General features: G+C 35.2%; 1 protein-coding gene across 1 annotated transcript in view; it reads right to left on the bottom strand.

The window, feature by feature from the left end:
* The window catches only part of DNAH12 (dynein axonemal heavy chain 12), a 56,406-nt gene that overhangs the window by 2,756 nt on the left and 36,642 nt on the right, over positions 1–17,008 (bottom strand). The window contains exons 48-68 of the mRNA XM_059856423.1: positions 16,249–16,425; positions 15,757–15,888; positions 15,238–15,327; positions 14,131–14,271; positions 13,760–14,001; positions 13,278–13,425; positions 12,193–12,338; positions 11,576–11,790; positions 10,482–10,674; positions 9,474–9,666; positions 8,871–9,043; positions 8,228–8,368; positions 6,903–7,061; positions 5,745–5,889; positions 4,751–4,901; positions 4,253–4,506; positions 3,567–3,707; positions 2,763–2,900; positions 1,629–1,862; positions 1,049–1,234; positions 418–521 (exon numbers count right to left, since the gene is read on the bottom strand). Of these exons, the coding sequence (XP_059712406.1) occupies positions 418–521; positions 1,049–1,234; positions 1,629–1,862; positions 2,763–2,900; positions 3,567–3,707; positions 4,253–4,506; positions 4,751–4,901; positions 5,745–5,889; positions 6,903–7,061; positions 8,228–8,368; positions 8,871–9,043; positions 9,474–9,666; positions 10,482–10,674; positions 11,576–11,790; positions 12,193–12,338; positions 13,278–13,425; positions 13,760–14,001; positions 14,131–14,271; positions 15,238–15,327; positions 15,757–15,888; positions 16,249–16,425 (3,503 nt within the window). The remainder of the gene's footprint in view (positions 1–417; positions 522–1,048; positions 1,235–1,628; positions 1,863–2,762; positions 2,901–3,566; positions 3,708–4,252; positions 4,507–4,750; positions 4,902–5,744; positions 5,890–6,902; positions 7,062–8,227; positions 8,369–8,870; positions 9,044–9,473; positions 9,667–10,481; positions 10,675–11,575; positions 11,791–12,192; positions 12,339–13,277; positions 13,426–13,759; positions 14,002–14,130; positions 14,272–15,237; positions 15,328–15,756; positions 15,889–16,248; positions 16,426–17,008) is intronic.

The following is a 17,008-nucleotide window of genomic DNA, read 5'->3' on the forward strand; positions in this document are numbered from 1 at the left end:
CAGGATTTGTTAAACATGACCATGTCGTTGGAAAAAAGTAAAAGAAGTGCATTATGGAGGTCTCTATAGAACTTTCATAGCTTTTTAAATCTATACAGATATCTGGACAATGAGCAACATCTGTAAAGTCATGGATTTGAGCATTAGTGCAGATTTATTTAAGACTAGAAACAGTCATTAATTCTTTTGTTATCTCTGATATCCTGAATTTTTTTGTAAGAGGATAAATTTGGAACTCCAAATGTATCCACTATGTTACAGATGAAGAAAAAAGGTTTTGATTACAAAAGAAGAGGGTGTGCAATAAGGAAAACTTGGAGACTTAAGGCCAGAGAGCATTTGGGAGAAAATTAAGCAGGAGACATGAGGAGAAATTGAATGATTTCTGGTAAACTTAGTAAAATAGAACATTCTTACTGGTTAAATCTTTCCATTTCTTGCACCAGCACAGTGTTCATACTTTCTTCATATCTCACAGGATATTTAATTAGGCAACTTTCAATGTCAAAATCCTTTGGAAGCTAAAAATGACAACACATTTGGAAATCATTCCATATATCACTATGATTTTACATTAAGGTGTGCAAATGTGAAAATTTGCAGAGCAATAGAAATCACTAAACTTTCTGATTAGTATTTTAGCAATACAGGATTCACTAGTTCATCTAAATAAAAATTTGTGGGATTTAAATGTTCATTTTTAAAAAACCATATAATTTTTAATAAAATGAAAATGTATTAATATATTTCTATTTATTAATTTTAAATTTGTTCATGTGAATGAATCAACTGTTCTTTCAAGTCCTCTTTGCTCTGTTTTCTCTCTTTCTACTGTCTTCTGCCTATTTAATAAAATTAATAAAATTTCTTTCAACTGAAATATAGCTGTGGTCTGTTACAGCCACACAAGTTCTTACTTTCACATTGCACTAAGTTCCTTTCAGAATGCTTTTCTTTCAAGAAGAAATCTACTTTACAGTGAAGATTCTAGTTAAGGAAATTCTGCTTTGTAAAAAGATATATTGAAGTCATTTGTACAATACAATACCTTGCTGAGAATATCATCTGCAATTGCATAAAGAGTGCTGTCACCACCCCCAGAAGTTCCCTGAGAACCTCCTCCTTGTGTTAAAATCAGAGATTCAAAGAGGGTCTTAGTTTGCTGAAGATCTTTTGCAATATCCACATTTTCATGCAAGCCAAATACCTCTGGGTGCTGAGTAAAAGGAAGATTCTAGGACAAAACAAACCAAAAAAGGAAGTCTGGGTGACATACAGCAGGAGGAATCTCATCCAAGGTTTCTTTAAGAAGTCAAGTGAAAAACTTCAACTGCGGGTGAGTGAGGACCTTAGTGGGAGGTATTTGCAGACAGTGGTGATAGAGCCGCCACTTTTCACACAGAAAGTAATTTCCAAAGAATTCTCAATTATCTATGCTACATATCCCCCTATCTAATTACTGATTCCCTCCCCAAAACATTTGAGATCATGCCAAGGATCATACAAGGATGCTGGCAAGAACCTGAGCATACAATTAATTGTGCTGCAAAACTACCTCTTTAAGTCTTTCAGGATTGCTTTCTGAGCACATCATTGTAACAGTGCAAAATCTTGTTGCTCCTTTTTACCTTAATAAACTCAATGTACTCCTCATACGTGCCTTTGGGTGGAGCATAGTAGTTGCCACTGGGAGAAAAAGTGTACCGAGGGTTCTCGATGATGTCTGGGTTATAGAAGTCATCGAGCATTGTCAGCAGCAAACGTCTGTCCCAGTCATCTGTCACTCGACCTCCATAGTTACACTCACCAGTCAGGTAAGAGACAGCTTCAAAGGGAACGTGGCTGTACTCATTGATGAATAACTGAAACAGAAATGAGAGCCTTTCTAGAGACTTGCAGTATCTGCTAAACAACAGTGGGACCTAACAGAATAAAAGGCTGGAAGCTACAGCATGTGTAAGCTGCAGTTTATGGAGTTTTCTTTCTAGGTGCTGGAAACTCAAATTCTGATATCTTATTTTCAGGTAAAAATTACTGTTTAAAATCAAGACAAGTTAAGAGCAAAAGCCTCTTATGAATATCAAAATTACTTAGGCATCCAAGTCATTCTTCAATTATTTGCAAATGGATGGTTTCTCCAGTTCAAACTTTGTAGATGGACACTTTTCTGCACCAGAAATAAACATGTGTTTCACTTAATTTATCTTTTAATCTTTCTCCAATCTCGTAACTTTTCTAATACTTTACTTTTCTTGTAACTTTTCTTTCTCTAATCTTCGTAACTTTTCAAATCTGCAGCCTCAACTTCTGTAATTCAGTTTTAATTCTCCTGACTTTTATACAGAGTGCCTATAAAAGGTTCAAGGTCAAGTAGTGTTCATCATCTCATTTTGGGGAAGGAGAATAGTCTGAGGTCCTGTTAACTACCAGTATACACGCAAAAAAATGTCCTCCTACTAACCACCCTAAGAGGTGACTGTCATTGACATGTGCTACCTCAAGAACAGTCAGCTCTTGTACATGACAAATTTAACTTTTATGATACTCACATATATTCATTATATTCCATATGTCTGTAGAAATTTGAATTTTTATCTCATTTGTAATTTTGGAAATATTTATAACATGATTGACATTCCTTGCCTTTACAGCTGAAGTCCTGAATATCTATGAACATTTGAGGTAACTTCAGTGTCTTGCTCCCTGTGACTCCCAGCTGTGCTTTGCAAGATCAGAGTTCAGGAGGTAATCAATGATTTTACCTGCAGCTGTCTGATACTGATTCTCAAGTCGGACTCATTAAATCCATAGGGTATATTCCAACCAAGGGGTCCAAACTTCCTTCTCTCCTGAACAAGAGCATGGAAGAAACAAACTCCAAAGAGTAGTTTCTCCCATACCTTTGAGAAAAGCAAAAGAAAAATGTATTATTAACTAGTCTGTAAGTTCATGGTAGTCTGCAACATGTGTAGTGAGCACCCCTGGATTACTACTCACCACCCAGGTATAAATCCAGGCCACCACTAAGTACCTTGTGGTTTTTGCCCAGGGAACTAGTGCACACACAGTGCCACATATGCAAGCACATTTAGCCAGTTCCTCAAGTACCATGATATTCTTTAATGTATAGGGCAACTGACTTCATAAGAACTCCAATAGCACCAGATATTTATTTTTAAGGTTCATTAGATAAACAAAAAATACAAATGTATTTTTAAAGCAAGTCCTTAGGTGCAGTCACACCTATGTATATTGACAACTCATATCTCTGATCCCACTGTTTTTCACTTCCTTCACAGGTAATGATTAGCTAAGTATCAATAAGATATATGAGCACTGCAGTATTTGGTCCCTGATAGCAAGAAAAGGCCTCCTCAGTGTTTATCACCTCAATCACAACAGACATGCCTTTCTAATCAATATTCAGAGTCCGTGTACATTGTGTACTATGTGTGTAGCATGTAAGTGATTTAATAAAGCCTAAGAAATCATTTAAAATATTGCTACATGAAATTGGATAACAAAACCCCAAAGTCCAAAATCTTTTCAAGAGATAGGCACATTACCAGCTCCTTTCCAGGGCATCCAGCAAAGAATTCAGGATCAGAAATAGGATCAGAAAGAAATGACTGAAGCAGGTTTAACCGCAGACCAGTAGGAGGCTCATTTGTCATCTTCACACCATTCTGCAGAATGGTTACTGGAAACTAGAAATAAAAAATAGCAAAACTGCATTAAGAAAGTGTGGAATAGATTCTATATAACAATATTCTATTATTTTGTGTTTTTTACATTAACAACTATCTGCAAGAAATTCCATTTTAAAGGTCAATAGCTTATAAAAAATTCTCCAAGGCAAAAAGAAAGTAAGACTGCTGTAAATAACAAACCTGTATTTTAAAATGTTTTCTTGGTATTCAACACTTCACAGATAAAATGCAAGACTAATTTTTTAAATTTATGTGAGAGCAAAAAAACCTTCTTAATCATATATGCTGACAGATTGGAGTTTCATTGAGTAGTACACAAAATATTGCACATCACAGTATCAAAATATTACAAAGGAAGCTTGATATTATCATGTTTATAATTATCTTTTAAATGTCCTTTCTTGGTTAAATTATCTCTTCAAAGCCTCATTGCATTTCAGGGAAGCTCTGTATTATCAGCTCATTCAGGCATACAAAAATTCCCTAAAAATGCCATCAACTTCCCCTTTCCCTAAACAGAGATTATAGGGCCATGCATATACCTTTGGTGAGGGGTAACTTGTAAGCCAAAGTCTGAATTCTGGGTGACATTTTTCACTGTCAAGCTCCTCACATATTTTCTCCAGCATTGGCATCCAGGAGACAGCTAAATGACAATTTTGTAAACAAACCCATGTTCCTTCTTCCATTCCTGTTTGAATCATTTTTGTAGCTATTGGTCCTTGTCCTTGTCCTAATGAGATGGACTGAAACTTATCTCCTACCATCTCTCTGTCATTTGCCAGTTTCAGGAGGCCTGGAACAGAAAGAAGTACAAGATTTTAGCACTCATATATTAAAAAGAAGTTATGTCAGAAAAAAAAATTGAAAAACTTCTATTACTATAGTGTTTACATGTACATACAAATTAGCATTTTGAAGGGGCACAGAATTCTACCAGTCTGACACAATGCCCTCAAATCTACTTGCAGAAAATGGAAAATAATCCTCACTGTGTATTGAAGGGGAATTTGAGGTCCCTTCTTTCTGTGTATACTTACTAGACATGGGATCTGCTCCTGGAGATAGCACAAATATTAAAGGGACTGTAGCAGTTGAATCTAAGTAACTTTTTGCTAGATCAAAAGGCGGCGGCTCTACAAATTTCTTCCCCAGTTTTTCAGTAACAAATGTTGTTATAGCTGGACCAATCTGGTAAAAAAAAGCAAATACAAATCACTAACATAGACAGAACTGCAGATCTGATAATGTTGTTTATGCCCAAGCCTGCAGACACCTCTCTGATTTGCAGGGATTTGAGACCAGTCTTGCAGAGTGTTCCAAAAGCAAAGGTTTCAGGTTTCACCTCTTGTTGACACCTCCCTCCTTATTTTTTCCTTACAAGAGGAATAATAAAGTTTCTAGAAAATAAAGAATAACATACCTTGTATAAATAATATTAAATAACATTTGGACCTTGAGTCAGGCTTTTCCTGATGGGGAGGACAAGCACATTCTCCCTTAGGATATATGAATGTAATTATTTTTAATTAATTCAAGGGAGCAATTGCTACATGCCTTAAATTCTAACATTGACAGCTCCTAAAGAGAATGCAATACAATTTTCAAAGAGCACCAAAGGCAGAATTTGTTGAAAGTTCATCTCGGTCATTTGAATCAACACATTTTATCTCTTTTTGACTTAATTATCATTTGCATGAAAGCACATGGTATTAGACAACCTCTGTATTTTTTTCAGGCTAGTATGTCCTGTTCTCGAGTATACTGAGTGCACCAGGAAACAGCCTAGGCATGAAAAAATATTTCAAGAGAGCTAGAACAAGGAGAATCCTATAAAAGATTCATTAAATCACATCAGAAAAAAAGATTTCAGCTGATGCTTGAGGTGTTTGTATTGGTCACTTGAAAAATAAGAACAGCATTTACTTTCTTAATAAATATAATGAAGAACAGATTAATTACTGGAACAGGCAGGGCAAACTATGTTACAAGGCATGGCACAGTCTACAAACACTCCATAATAGATCATTTTACCTTGTCTGGTCTTAAGCACCGAAGAACTATCATCTTCTGTAATTCACTAAATGTATTATTCAGCTCTTCTGGTAATGGAAAGTTGTGTGGCTCTTTGCTATCATACATTTTTTCCCATTCACCTATATTTTCAGAGACATGACTCCTAGAGAAAAAAACCACAAGTACTATAAATACCTGGAGTCTTTTTTTTAATATTTATCAAAGGCAAATTACATTGTGTTGTCATTTAAGACACTTCATATCTACTTCAGAAAATAATCCTACAGTTGAGCTTCTCCATGCTAAATGGTGAAAAATCTCTTTCCACCATGCTGCTGAGGAGAGATTCCACCAGAAACGTTCCAAGCTGACTATAAGGTCTGTCTGTTCCTCCAGGCAGCACTGCTTGCACCTTCATAGGGCCGGGTGAATTTTTTGCCTCCACTAGCTCAGGAAAACACCACACTTTAACTGAAGAAAATTACCAGAAAATTCAACTAGGGAAAAAAAAAAAACTATTTTCCTTCACACAATATGCAGAGTATGTCCTTGGCAATGGGACAGCTTTCAGATTATTTAAAGGTGGGATCATGATCCACACTGCTATTTAAACTCCAAAGGAGCTGAAACACAAAACAACCTCAAAGAACAACTTCTAAGAGTGCAGTGTTGCTGCATTCAGATCAAATTGCTCCAAATATTTGCACTCAGTCAGCTAATTTATGGAAGTCTTGTACAGTCATGTTGTCTCCAGAATTTAGTGCTAAATTCTATTTAAACCCACAGTGAAATTGTGCTGAGTTTAGGAGAACAGAGTTTATTAGAAAAACTCCTTCCCCAGAATTGCAGTGGAGTTCTGCTACATCTACCATCTCTGGCTTTCACTGAACCCTTAAAACACTGTTCCTCTACCATGAAGACATTTCAGAAGAAAAATTTCTTTAGGCAATGCCTCAAATAATTTAGAAAAATTAGTTTTATTACATAATCTTATAAACAGTGATCTAACTGATTGGAGTAAGTGAAGCAAACACGATAATGAAAACAAGGGGCTGGTTTCATCCCCTTTGCATTCTGGCACTGATTTGGAAAACATAGCAAACATTTCTTTCAGCATGTTATGTATGTATTGGCCAAAACCAATTCAGGCCAATTCACATCAGTGTTTTACCATACCTCAGTCTTTCCATAGCTGGGAATTCACTGGCACGACACAATTCATCCCAGCTCTTATCTGATAGCCAAGATGGATCTGGATTCTTGTGCTCATTCTTGAGACCCACACCTCCAGTTAGTAAGAACATAAACTCTTGATGTTCTATTTCATTATTAGCCCTATATATATAAAAAAAACCCAACCAGTAATTGAGATACAATTTTACATAATATAAACAGTGTTTTTAAACAGTATAATATACACCATTACATAATATAAACAGTGGTTTTAAACTAATTACACTTCACTGCCATTTAGGAATGCTTCTACTTCAGTAAGAGCTGAGATTAGATCTCAATATTCTATATTACTAAAAACTGCATGGTAAAAATGTCTGATTAATACTACAGTAAGGGTTTCAAGAAATAAATCTTAGAATCAATTAATTGTTTAGGTTGGAAAAGACCTTTAAGATCAAGTCCAACCATTAACTCAGCACTGCCAAGCTATCACTAATTCCTGTCCCTCAGTGCCTCATCTACACAGCTTTTAAATGCCTCCAGGGATGATGATTCCACCACTGCCCTGAGCAGCCTGTTCCAATGCTTGACAACACCTTTGGCAAAGAACTAATACCCGCTTTTCTTTTTTTTAAAGTGCAATTATTCCTGTTTTTTAAAGGCTTTGAAGAAAATAATGCATTTTACAATTACAGTACCCTTACAGATTGGCCCAGGAAGAACATCCATGTACAGATGAGTACACACTCCAATTAATTAAGTATGCATGTGGTTGTGCAATTTTAAATATATCATTCCTTTCATAAGGTATTCACACAAAATTAGGAAGAGAAAACTAAAAAGCTGGTGGAAAGGAGAAGACTGCATCTGAGATCACATGATGTTATGCAAAACGGTAACAGACACAGAAGAGAAAAAATGAAAAACAAAGACAAAAACCTAGAAGTTGTTGGCATTACACATTACTGCCTACGTTTTCTTTCTAAAATGTTTTCTTTAATAACAGAAATTGATTTTGACATAAGTAATGTCAAAATGTATGTAACACTGCCCAGATCCTTTAAAGATAGATTTATCATTGACAAAACCATTGACAAATGGGCACACATTTTTTTTTCATAATGTGTCCTGTAGTAGTGATAGATGCACTCACACGATCTTCCATTTTTTAATACTATACATCTTAGAAATCCCAAAGTAATCATGACCTTACTCCAAAGGCATTATTATCAATGTGCACTAGAACATTCCATTTCATCAGTACCTGCTTCCACGATAAAATCATTAGTTTCTGTTAGTAAGAGACTTCACAAAAATGAGCTTACATGAGCAGATTACAGCACAACAGAAATGAGAAGAGCAGCTTGTCTGTTTCAAACAGTGAACGACAGACTTGGCAGTACAGATTGTAGGTGAAGTGGTCATTTAGATACTGAAGTCGCTTCTTCAAAACTTTGGATTTATTACTAAAACAAAAAGAAGTGATAAACTGAGACTTCAAATTGAATAACATATACAATCCGTTAAGTAATCTCATCTGTTTAGGGTTGCTGAGGATTTATATCGGATCCACAGACTCCACAAGGGACTTAGGTGGCAGTTTCCCCAAAATTTCAACTATACTCCCTTTCTTTTTAAAAGACTGTAGCACTTTTAGAAGTCCCAAGCAAAATAATAAGCTGAAATCAATTTGCCACATTTAAGTGGTGGCACTTAGTCTTCAAAATGGAGCCTATTTCAGAACCTGACTTCACAATAAGTCACATTCTTTAAAATACTTAAATATAGCACATCCTTACAGTTCATCATTTGTTTCAACAGTTACAAAAAAGATAAATTAATTCATTAATAAATCTTATTTTCCTTCAAAATCCTGCATTTAAGAAGGCAAACTGTTTCGAAGTGGAGAAGATTATTCATAACAAGAGAATGAAACTGCCTTATTTTCTGCAGAGAGACCCTCTTTACCTGTCATGAATGGAGCTGATGTAGAGGCTGACAAACCAGCTGAGGGAGTACTGGTACATGGGGTCGATGTTGGCCAGGTCGGCGATGCTGAAGAAGAGCACGGCCGAGTGCTGCGCCACGGGCCGGTACGCCTCCCGCGACTCCGCGATCTTCAGCTCCGTCTTCTCTGCAATCTGCACATCAACGGCAGGGGACAAACAACAGCTTCTAATAGCCTTAATACTCTTCATGTTCTACAAAAATGTCACTACGTAATTGCATTTCCAGAACGGTTCCATGCAGCACTGCAACACCAGAGTAAAGTGACTTTCCTGCTCCAGAAGGCACCACCCCAGTAGGTAAAACAAGCACTAGGCCCTACCCCAGGGCTGCCTGATCTGTTTACCTGCACTACAGATACACATGCTTAAAAACATTTTAACGACTGAATAAACTACCAGTGAAGATTCTAGAACAGATCCAATTTTATTTCTCTTTCCATTTCACAAGTACAGAATCTGCTCCTTGTGCTATGCATCCAAATCAGAGACCTTCTGCTGGCTGCAAATTTTAACACTTACTTTCTCAGTATTACTGAGGGAAGCACACATACATACTCCTTACCTGCTGTTTTCTTGTGATCTCATTAGCCATGACTTTGGCAGAATCCAAGACCTGGATGGCAGTCTCATCTTCCAGAATATCACCTTCAGATGACTCTAAAGTTTCTAAAATTTTCTTCTCAATTTCTTGTAGATTCTTTTTATTGGCTGCGGACTGTACAATGAGAGCATTTCTTTCCTCTTCTAAATCTGGCCTAATGAAAAAAACCACAAAAACCAAAACCAGTCAATGCTCATCTTGCACTGGCAGCAAAAGAAGCCCATGAAAATTACTCCCTCTTCCTACAGGAAGTGATTTGTAAATATCCTTTTCAGTTTAAGAAGGTTTTGGTGTTTAACATCTATTTATACTGGTGAATACAGATTTCTTCCCATTATTTCTACTCAATATTTGGAAGTGATGGTCTAATCTTTAATATTTTAGCATTTTGAAAATGGCAGTGCATCCTACTTTTCCTTTATTGTATCTCTGCTGCCTGAAAAAAACCCACCAAGTGATATGCAGAGCCGGTTTACTGCTGGAAACACTTCTGTTAGCAAACAGTTTACACCAGTTACACAGAATGCCTGTCCAACCCACATACTATTCCATGCCTCTGAGAAGACTCAAATATGACCCATAATCGGTTTCAGAGGTACTTTGCATTTATTTCCTACAAAATTCAGAACTCATCGTTCTGGCTCCTTTGTGTGGCATTCAGTCACAGTGAAAAAATAACGGTAATGATTCAAATAATATTTACAAAGTTTTCTAACATTCAAGGAATATTTCAGGACAAAATTGCCATGAAAAAACAATGATTTCACATCTGCTATTTTAATTAACTTGTGGACACTTACCCCCAACACTTCCCTAATAAATTTTTAAATGATAAAATTTTAATTTCAAGTTGTTACTGAGCAACATTATGCCATGTAACATCCATTCTTCTATACAATAAATAAATTTCCCATTTCCTGGGAATTATGCCATAAAAACCTTTAATGGCTGTTTACTATAGAGACTTACCTCTCTTCTGCTACAACAATACCTAGCAGCTGGTCTTCAAGTCCCTCTGGTGTTATCATAAAATTGAGTAATAAAACTTTCGTAGCAAGTTCAGGCATATAGTGTGGATTTCTTAGTTTTGTGGTAATAAAAAACTTGAAATCACTGGAATACTCAATAACACTCTCACCAAGCCGGATACACTCCATACCTCCTGAAGTTAAAAAAGGAAACATTAAGAAAACTTATCTACTCCAATCATTCATAAGAAAAAAATACTTCTGTCATTAAATAAAAGCAAACTTCTCATCAATGACAAATTTCCTGAGAAGTAAAAATTAGTAAATATATCTGATAGTCTGAAACATTCTCACAGACCTCAATGAGGCCACTTATCCCTCTCAGCAGAAGAAATCAAGTCAATCCTATCACTACTGTACTTCCAATTTGCATATACAAAAACTAGAGACACCAACAGAGAGATCTGGAATTATTCCCAAATATTCTATTCTTACAGGCTACTCTTTCATTGGATTACTTGTCTGAAAGAGAAAACCACAAAGAAAAAAAAAAGTGTTTGAGCTTTACTTTCCTTTTGTTTTTAATTCTGAACATGAAAACCAATAAAGACAGACTAGGTAAGAAGGAAAGGAAAACGAATTTCTTTATGTGCACTTTTCTGTCATCTAACAGGAGGAAAAGTTGAAAAAACCAAATTCATAGCTACTTGCTAAGTACAGTAAAAACTATGCCTTAAGCAAAACATCTTGATAACTTTGCTTTATTTGTGCAAAATTTAGCAAATATTATCATCAGATTAAAATATGAAAATGAACAAGCAAAACAATTTCACTGACAATGTTTCCCTTCACAGAACTTCTTTAGTCTCCTACAGCAATCTGGTAAAGGTTTTCACATATAACCATTTTCATGACAAGCAGTAATCACATTTATTAAAAAGTAAAACTTCAAGCTCTTGTGCAATTACCTTTCTCATAGCAGAGGGAGAATTAAGGCAAGAAGAGAGCAATATGAAAAACATCAGGTGGTGCCATAGAGTAGAAACTGAATATTAATGTCCCCTCCTTCAGAGTTCTAAATTAATTCTGCTGTACCTTGTTTAAATGTCTGTTTAAGCAGCAAAGGTTCAAGAGATGGGTCTAATTCTTCCCCAACATTTTCTAGCAGCAGTGGAGTCCCAAACTGAATGCAGTTCTCCACAGTTCTCATATAATCCGTGTCACTGATCTTGATAACATTCAGACGGTTGTCCTTCTCAAAATTCTTGATCCATTTATTTGCTTGACCCTGAGGATCAATCATTAATGGCCTAGAAAACACAGGACAGTTTTCTCAGTGCTTTCAGGCATTTTCCAAAATTTTAAACTATTTTAGATGTTTCTGTATTAGACTGTCGAGAAGAAGTGATACAATTTAATTATGTTATTTGAAGATATCAGAGAATAATGGATGCATAGGTGTTTTACAATAATTTGAAAAGTAATAGCAGAAATAGCTTTAAAAGTTGCAAAAAATGTTTAACAATTTTCATAAAATAATCAGAATACAGAATTATTGTAAAATATTGTTCTACCTGCCCTCTGGAATATAAAGATTACACTCCTTTTTAAATTATATTGCTCTACAGAAGCTACACTGTTTCCAGATACACTCGTTTTTTTAAAAGTGGGAACTTGCTTGGATTTGAAAATGAAACCTTTTTGTCACCTACCAACGTCTTGAATTGTCAACAATCACCCCATTGTCTACAGAAAATATGTCAGTTGGCAAACCAGCAATATTCCAGGCTCTTATTTTTATTGGGTCACCAAGATTCTTGCTCAAAGAGAAATTCTCAGAACAAGGGATTTTTTTCTCCTGAAAAAGAGTGGGGAAAACCCAACAAAATGAACGTTTTTAATATTCTGGGTTTCTTTATAACTTTATTAAATGCCACTTTCATCCAAAAATGACAATGTGCATTTTGTTTAAGGGACTGATATAGGTCATGTATAAGTAAAAATCCTGGGGAAAATAAAACCCGGGATTTATATAAAAAATAAAATAATTTCAATAACTAACTACATTTCCCCACTAAATATTTACTCTCTTATCAAATTTTCTAAGATTTGTCCAGTTTTTGGTACATTCATGGGGGGAGGTTTGTTACATAAAGGTATGACTTAAGAAATACATACACAGCTGGAAATACCTAATTCTATTTTCCATTAAATCAGGACAGTAATCCAGTGCTGATTTGTTACTGTTTCATGCATTTTTAAGTGTTCCTAAATCACTTGATTTATCAATTATTTATGAATTTATTTGATTTATGAATTATGGCATTCATATGCCATTAGGGTTAGGGTTAAGTGTAAGGGTTAGGGTTCCTATGTTGAAAGTGCCCCTTTGCAAACCCCACAATTAACCATATAATTAACATACAAATACTTGATGGTGTAAGTTATAGAATGTTTTACATTACACATAACTGCATTTTAAATTTATTTATTTTATTTAAAGGCAAAATACAGAAAACAACGAGATTTTACTTCAGTAACAATCAAGCCTTACAAAATCAATGATGGTCTCTTGTTTCTGATATGCTATTGCGGAGTAAATTATAAGTGCGGAGTAAATTCGCTGATTTAATTAAATTCAAATCTACAAAAGATTGGATCAGCAGAATTGATCCCATTGGTTTACCCATGAGGTTTACTAGGCTAACATCAGGTAAATTACAAGGGCTTTTTGAAGCCTTTTGCAGTTGTCTGAAAAAATCAAACCATTAATTTAACTCTAAGACAACCTTCTAACCTCGCACAGTTTGCTCCAATCTTTGGTACACTCTTGTCGAAATCCAGCAGTAAAAGCTCCCAGATATGCAATTACACCAGCTGATATCAGAATATCACCCGTCAGATTATCATATTCCACTTGAAGATCACATGCAGCTTGATTCCATCTATAAAAAGCAGAAAAAAGTCATATTGAAACCTCCACATTCATGATATTGATGTTAAAAACCAACTTGGTTTTGTTCATCTTAGGCAAGAACAGGTGAAAAATACCTCATTCATGTATTCTATTCTCATTTTGAAGAAATTTCTGCAACAATTCACCCAGTGTTGCTGCCCATATTTTTATGCTACAAACAACTAGGAAAACTTCAAGGTGCAGGACATTGTTAAGTGTTACAGTCCTCTGACAGAAACACAGCATTAAAGGCTTAGAGAACATAATTTCAAGTTCTATTTCTACAGTGGTAGTTTTATCTGACATTTGAACTTTTAACTGACCTTGTTTTCTCTCCACCAAGGCCTCCAATCAGCTTCTCTGCTCGTTCCAGTTTTTTAGCACACAAATCAACCTGGAATTCCAAACGAGCCTTTTCTTCTGTCTTTTCAGCAAAGGTTTTTTCCAAAGCAGCCAAACGGCCTTCAACTTCTGCAAGTTCTCCTCTCTTCTGATTCAACAGTTCCATTGTCACTGCCAAGGACTCCTCTGCCACTTTTAAACGTTCTTTTTTGGGTTCAATCTCCTATTCAATTGCAACCAACCCACAAATGCTTTAGTACATTTGTGTAACTTTATTATTAAAATGCTTAGGGTGAATACATGGAGCAAAGGAAGATTCCATAGCACAAAGGGACAAGGACCAAAACCACACCTTTGATACCCTGTGAAAGACTTCCATTCCCTTAATCCACTTGCATAAACCCTCTGCTGCTGAGGAAGCTTTAGCCACCACTTGTGGATCAAACTCTGGATTAGTCAGGTACTCAGTCCGAATCTTCTGCATGACAGCTTCCTGGGTAACAAAAGCATTATAGCACATCAGATCTCACAGCTGACACTTCAAAATTGAACAGATTCATTGCCATTTCTCTACACAATGAAATAAGAAAGAACTATTCCATAATAATTGTTGTAGAAATCACGGCTCATTTGATTGTTTTGATCTTCCTATCATGTTTCCTAGTCTTTTCCTGTTTTCATTCTAATCCTATCCTTACCCTTTCTAATCATTCATTTGCTGTATCTTCCATGTGGCAGCTCCATAAGTGCTAAGAGCATTACAGTCACATAGAAGCCATAATTTACACTGCCCCTTTTGCAAAACACACCAATTCTATTATTTGCCATATTTTTTTCAATACACAAATTTGAGGACACTATAAAAAGCCATTTCTCCTAATGTAATACAAAATGTAATTGCTTGTGCCTACTTTTAGAGATCAGTTTTATAAAGGGCAACGAGTATTCTATCAAGTACAAAGCATATTCAATTTCCAATTAATTCAAAGGGCAATAATCACACTCTTGGATAGCAAGACCTTTGGGAGAAAAGATCATATTTGAAAGGTTATATAGCTAGTACATTTCTGCATTTATTGTATTTCTGCCAGTATAATTAACAAAATATTACCCATTTTGTCATCATTCATCCGTTTAATCAAAAATAATACAATTAGAAAAAGATGTTAAGAAAGGCAGCAATGGACAATCAATTATAAAAAGAAGTTTATGCTGAATGGTTGATCTAGTAAAACTAGCAAAAAAAAAAAAAAAAAAGGCATAGGAAGGCTGGACATGGATCAAATGTCCATTGGTTCCATCGAAAAACCCCAGTCAACTCCCAAAACAGGCTATGTGAAATGAGGCTAAAAGGACACAGGCTCCGAATAAACTGATTGATTTGGACAAATGATGTCTCCAATCCTTTTTTTTTTCCCTGCAAGAAAGTGTCTGGTAAAAATTACTGGAAAAGCCTTACCGGAATGGGTGTCTCAGAACAGGCTTTCAATTCCTTTAAGAAATTAATGTTGCCAAGCATTTTCTGGCTTACACCCCAATAATCCCAAATCTACAAAACACAGTAAGAAATTCCTTTTCAGGCTTTAAAACAAATACACATACAAAAAATTACAAACCTAATTTAATTAAAATTCACAATTACTTAATACTGATAATCTGGTATCTCCCTGAGATGCCAGTAAAGCAGAAAGTCTGTCAGATCAAACATTTCCTTCCAATCATACTTTCAGTCAAAAAGTAAATAGTGTCTCAGGGAAGTTATGTATTATCTATTCTCAAGAAATGTGTAAAGCAAATTAAATCTAGTACATTAAAAAATTTGGAAAATAAGGAATTCTGAAACTTTGCAGTAAAATCCTGGGTGGAGGCTATAAGTACTTGCCTACATTAATGGACCTTGGGTTATCTTGTTTATTGGATAAGTATTGGAAAGAACATGAATTACATTTTTATTTCAGACTATTGTCTGCCATTTTACCTTGCCTCCAGATCCTGAAGGATCTGCAATTCTTTCAGGTTTTTTTTCTCTTATGACACAGACAGCAGCCATGACAAGTTTGACACCAGAGGGAGGATTTTTCATTGTTTTGACAACTGCTATATCAGATGGCTAAAATAAAAAATACATTAAGTATTATGTCTTAGCACTCAGTAGATGAACTGATAGAAAAAAAAGGAACTATAACACCGTTACCAATGAACATAAGTGGTAACAGAGGAATTTTAGAAGGGATGATACAATGTTACCATCACAATTAACAATATCCATCACTATCCTCTATGCAGAGGAAAAAAAATTAAATAAATGCTAATAAACTGTAAACTAATGAATAAATAAAATTATGTTTTAAAAATTCCAGGTCAGAATATTTCTGATACACTTTCGTGTCATCTCTTATTCTTCTGAATTCCTATTTCATTTTAGAGAGTTACATAACACTTTCAAATGCTGAAATTTAGATCAGCTTGCCTTCAAAGTGTCAAGAGCACCTATTGCAGCCTCCATGACAGGTAATGCCTCTGCCAGGTCACTCTCACATTCATTTTTCAATGCCTGAGCTTCTTCAGCTTTTTCTGTAGCAATTTCTTCATCCACTTTAACAATTTTTCTTTTTTCTTCTACTTCTGCAGATTCTACTTCTATAATCTAAAGAAAAACCATGAGTGGGCTTTATTTATATCGTGCTGTGAATGATCAAATAAACTGAAATTACCTATTATAGAACTTATGGAATACTGTGAAATATAAAGGGAACATTGAAAATGTTTAATATGCTAACATCATTTCAATTAATGTTAAGGGAATAATTTCTTAGCATATTGCAACATCATCACAGAGTTTTAACAGCAGATAAACTGATATCAGATTAGGCTCAGAAAAAAGCTATTTAAAATATGTTTGAAGTTCAGGAGAAGCTCCTTATGTTCGCACATCACACTGTAACTAAAATGGATCAGTTTTACAGGGAGTTTTAACTTCATAGTCTGTAACACCGACTATTGAAACTTATTTTCTTTTCAGGGATAAGTCAAGCCTTTATCCAACTCCCTTTGCAGTTCTAGGCAAGTGACATTGAGTTTTCTTAGAGGCAGAAGAGATATCACTGTATCTGTAAAAACACTTAGGAATCAGAAACAAGTGTATAACATCAATTAAAGCATGCTTTTTTGGTGAAGCAACAATCACATACAAGATAAATATGTATGTGCGTATTTTCATATACTGGAAT

The sequence above is a fragment of the Haemorhous mexicanus genome, chromosome 11, assembly GCF_027477595.1.
Source record: "Haemorhous mexicanus isolate bHaeMex1 chromosome 11, bHaeMex1.pri, whole genome shotgun sequence".
Lineage (NCBI taxonomy): Eukaryota > Metazoa > Chordata > Aves > Passeriformes > Fringillidae > Haemorhous > Haemorhous mexicanus.